At 34.8% G+C, this 4991-nt stretch overlaps 1 protein-coding gene across 1 annotated transcript; it reads left to right on the forward strand.

Annotated features, from left to right (window-relative positions):
• The first annotated feature begins 255 nt into the window (after positions 1-255).
• On the forward strand, positions 256-927 carry nog3 (noggin 3). The gene is given in 1 exon segment (NM_130982.1): positions 256-927. A coding segment is annotated over 1 exon segment (672 nt).
• The last annotated feature ends 4064 nt before the right edge of the window (positions 928-4991 follow it).

The raw sequence follows: 4991 nt of genomic DNA on the forward strand, positions 1-4991 counted from the left end.
GCCAGGTGATTCTCAGTTCGGCGGCCACTAGAAAGCATGCGGATCCTCAGAGAGCACGAGGAGCCCGCGAGCTCACACAGGAGACCGGCTCTGGCTGAAGCCGCCTGATGCTGTCATGAGGAACCTGTGCGTAAAAGCGGAACGAGACGCAAGACTTGTTGGATTTGCGAGCGCATTTACGCACCTCGGATAAGCGAATAAACACTTTGGCGCGAGCGCTCACGGCTCGCCAAAAAACTTAAGCGAACACTCAAGATGGATAACATACCGTATTTCCTGGCCACCGTGCTCATTTTCTCCATCGGGTTCAGGATAGAAGAGGGCATGTGCCAACACTACTACCTCCTCCGTCCCATTCCAAGCGACAGCCTGCCCATAGTGGAACTCAAGGAGGACCCGGATCCCGTACTGGACCCTAAAGAGCGGGATCTGAACGAGACCGAACTCAGAGCCATTCTAGGCAGTCACTTCGAGCAGAACTTCATGTCCATCAATCCTCCAGAGGACAAGCACGCGGGACAGGACGAGCTGAACGAGTCGGAGCTCATGAAACAGCGTCCCAATGGCATCATGCCCAAAGAGATCAAAGCCATGGAGTTTGATATCCAGCACGGGAAGAAACACAAGCCCAGCAAGAAGCTCAGAAGACGGCTTCAGCTGTGGCTCTGGTCCTACACCTTCTGTCCGGTGGTGCACACATGGCAGGACTTGGGGAACCGATTCTGGCCCCGTTATTTGAAAGTGGGCAGCTGCTACAATAAACGCTCTTGTTCGGTTCCAGAAGGGATGGTTTGCAAACCTGCCAAATCCAGCCATTTGACGGTTTTGCGATGGAGGTGCGTGCAGAGAAAGGGTGGACTCAAATGCGCCTGGATACCCGTTCAGTACCCCGTGATATCAGAGTGCAAATGCTCTTGCCCGAACTGAAATAAGCTCCGCACTCATCCTCACATGCACTGCCCCGTGTAGGAATGTATATTTGATGTATATGTGGTGCCATATTAGGTTACACTTTACATTGGTGTTCATGTTACTGTGTAATTTCATACAGAAGTACTGACAGAACTTTGCGTACTTAACATGTGATTCTTGTCTCTCTTGTTTTGTGGAGCTGCTTGCTATTATAGTCATTATAGTAAATAATTAGAGTAATAACATGGACACTGTAAAATGTAAAGTGTGGTGCCTGATTCATTTGTAAAAAGAACTAAAAGGTCAGTATTTGCCTATAATATCCAGTGTCTACTGTAACTTTGGTTGTAATGTAACTTTATACATATTTATGTCGAAGAACATTTCGCATTCAAAGTGCGTTTATTGAAGGAGTTCCAAGCTTTTTCCATTATTCGGAAAAAAAAATACTTTATACACCTCAGACAGGAGAATATAGATTACAGTCTTGGTGTGCTGTAAATATAAGGGGAATGGAAAATAACTGCTCATGTAAATTAAAAGAAACTATTTATTCTTTATGTTCATGTAGTCAAAATGCATTTAAAATAAACCACTAAAAATGGCATGAATTGTTTATTTTTTACATCTAATTTACTATTTAGTGACAGCAGTTTGGTTGTAACAGTTTGATTGTGGTTCTCTGTTTTCATTGATATTTTAGCCAATGTTTTAGTAATTTTTGTTGTGCATTTAACAAAAAAAAAGAATTTTGAAATATCTTTGAAAATATTTTTACAAACTAAATGTAAATTCAAACTAAGTTTGAGTGAAGTATGGCAAACCCAACTGTGTGGTTAAATGTTTAAATGATAAATAAAATAATAATCCAAAATTTAGGTTTGTCCATGACCCAAACTAAAACAACTCAGATTTGAGTTCTAGTTTGAATTTTGTTTTATTTTTAATTATTTAATCCTAAATTTAACTAAATGAACACTTTTTTTCAGATACTTGGAATATCCAGGTATTCTATAATTAATATTATTATTATTATTATTATTATTATTATTATTATTATTATTATTATTAATATATAATAAAAAAATAAGAATAACAATTTAAATTTTATGTTTGTAGTTTTAGTCGACTCTAATAACCCTTCTGTTCACTGTATTAAATCTGATTAACATGCACCGCATGCAGTAAAACTCGCCAGTCGCTATTTATAAAGCCCTCCATGCTGATGTGACACTAATTGAGGTGATATTATTTCAATTTGACTTATGAAGTCAAGTCTGGATCGTAATGGACAATTGGTGATTCGTATTCCTCAGAGGGAGTGGATCAGTTACTTTGTTTTTTTTCCTCTGAGACGCCATTCCGTCCTCAGACAGTCTGAAGGGTCTTTGTAAAAGGATTAAAAGTTAAAGACCTTCATTTTCAGATTCTTTCATTTAATCTGTGTGGCGCCTGAAACACATGCTGGATGGATGATCACATGTAAAAACATTCTCTGCTCTGTCTGCTGCCTAAAGTCTATTGGCATGAAAAGAACAACTTGACCTCGCAGAAGAATGAAGATACTGACGTTCCTCTCTGTATCGATTCATTTTAGGCAGCTTTTTTGACAGACGTCACATATATGGCTTTTCCGTTTCACTATACTTGTGTGTGAATGTCACAGTCCTGGATTTTCAGGAGTCCAAACTTTGCTTAGAGTTGACCATGCATCCTTTTATTGTATTGTATTAATCTAAAGAACATTTCTTCTGTGTACAGAACCTCTAAAATGAATTTGTTCATTCTAAAAATAATCCATGTCCCCTGGAACTTTTCAGAGGTTCATTTAAAAAAAATTAATGTGAAGAACATTTTAATAATCTACTTATAAAAATTATTCTAAAATTGTGTTTCTGCAACAGAGCTATAAAACAACACTTTTATTATTGAAAATTTCTTCAATGTCAATGTTGTCATAGTGAAAGAACCTTTTCCACTATAACATGTGGAAAGATTCCGCACCTAAAAATAAAGGTTCTATGTTGGTAAAGATGGTTCCTTGAGGAACGTCAATCAGTGGAATTCTTTTATTGAACTGACAATTAAATACACAGTAAAACCCAAAAAGTTAAGGTAACTCAAACTATTTAAGGAAATCGATTACAACAAACCATTAAAGTTCAAAAACTAATCTTAATAAGTACTTTAAACTTAATCGATTTGAGTAAACGAAGTAATATGAGCACAGTAAAACCCGATAAATGAAGAGAACTCAAACCAACTGAGTACTGTAAAACCCAATAACTTAAGGCAACTCAAACCGTTTGAGGAAACCGATTTGCAACAAACCATTTGAGTTAAAAACTAATCGATATGAGTACTGTGAACTTACTCCAATAAAGTTGAAATAATGAGGTATTTAATGTACTTGTTACCTTCAACACAAAGTTAAACTTTATAGCTTTCAGTATATTTTGAGTTAACTACACTCATTTCATTTGATAAAGTTGACTGTTGGGTTTCACAGTGTGGAGAAAGGTTCATTAGATCATTAAATATTCTCTAAACATAAATAATGGTTTGTATAAGAACTTTTCAATGAAACCTCTTAAGCAAAGCTTGTTTGTTTTTTCTCTTTGTTGGCATTGCTCTCTTCTAAAATTAAAGGTTCTTAATTAGCATTAATGGCTCCATGAACAACCTCAAACATTTGTGGAACTTGAACTTTCTACAAAGGTTCTTTATAGAAGATACATATCCTTCATACACTTCAAAAATATAGGTTACATAGAAGATGCCAGTGATGCTATGAAATCACATTTTTTGGTTTCTTAAAGAACCTAAAAAAAAAAAGATTCCGTATTGAAATCAATTGCTACATGAAGGACTGTTACTATCCATGAAACCTGGATTTATTGCATTAATAGCAGTATTTAGAGAATTAAGATTCACTCTTAAAAATAAAGCTTCCAAAATGTTGCAGCAATGCCATAGAAGTTTTTTTTGGGGGGGTTCCTCTAAGACCGTTTAAGTGACTGATTCTTTTAATGTTAATTTATTTATTTATTATTTTTGTTAACATTATAATATTTGAATACCCTAACTACACCATAAATAACACACACATGCAGACATATTCTTTTGAATGCAAGAGTGTATGGGTGTTTCCCAGTACTAGGTTGCAGCTGAAAGGACATCCACTGCGCAAAACATTTGCTGAAATAATTGGCGTTTTATTCCACTGTGGTGACCACTGATAAATAAGGTACTAAGTCGAAGGAATATACAGTTGAAATCAGAATTATTAGCCCCCTTGAATTATTGGACCCCCTGTTTATTTTTTTCCCCGATTTCCATTTAATGAAAATAAGATTTTTTTTACACATTTCTAAACCGTTTTAATAACTCATTTCTAATAACTGATTTATTTTATTTCCCAGAGATGGGTTGCAGTTGGAAGGGCATCCGCTGCGTAAAAAATTGCTGGATAAGTTGGCGGTTCATTCCGCTGTGGCGACCCCGGATTAATAAAGGGACTAAGCCGACAAGAGAATGAATGAATGAATGATTTATTTTATCTTTGTCTTGATGACAAAGATGAGTAAATAAAACTTGATGAGTAAATAAGATTTATTTTTCACGACACTTTTATACAGCTTAAATTGACATTTAAAGGTTTATCTTGGTTAATTAGGTTAACTAGGTTGGTTAGGGTAATTATAGGAAAGCTATTGTATAAGGATGGTTTGTTTTGTAGACCATCGAGAAAAAAAATGCTTAAAGGGGCTAATAAATTTGACCCTAAAATGGTTCATAATAAATTTAAAACTGCTTTTATTCTAGCCAAAATAAAACATAAGACTTTCTCCAGAAGAAAAAATACATCAGACATGCTGTGCAAATTTCCTTTCAACTGTATATATATATATATATATATATATATATATATATATATATATATATATATATATATATATATATATATATATATATATATATATATATATATATATATATATATATATATATTTGTAGTGTATATGTATACATAGTATATGTGTGTTTGTGTTTGTAAGACAAAAAAATATTCTTCCTGT

Source organism: Danio rerio, chromosome 12 (genome assembly GCF_049306965.1).
Source record: "Danio rerio strain Tuebingen ecotype United States chromosome 12, GRCz12tu, whole genome shotgun sequence".
Classification (NCBI taxonomy): domain Eukaryota; kingdom Metazoa; phylum Chordata; class Actinopteri; order Cypriniformes; family Danionidae; genus Danio; species Danio rerio.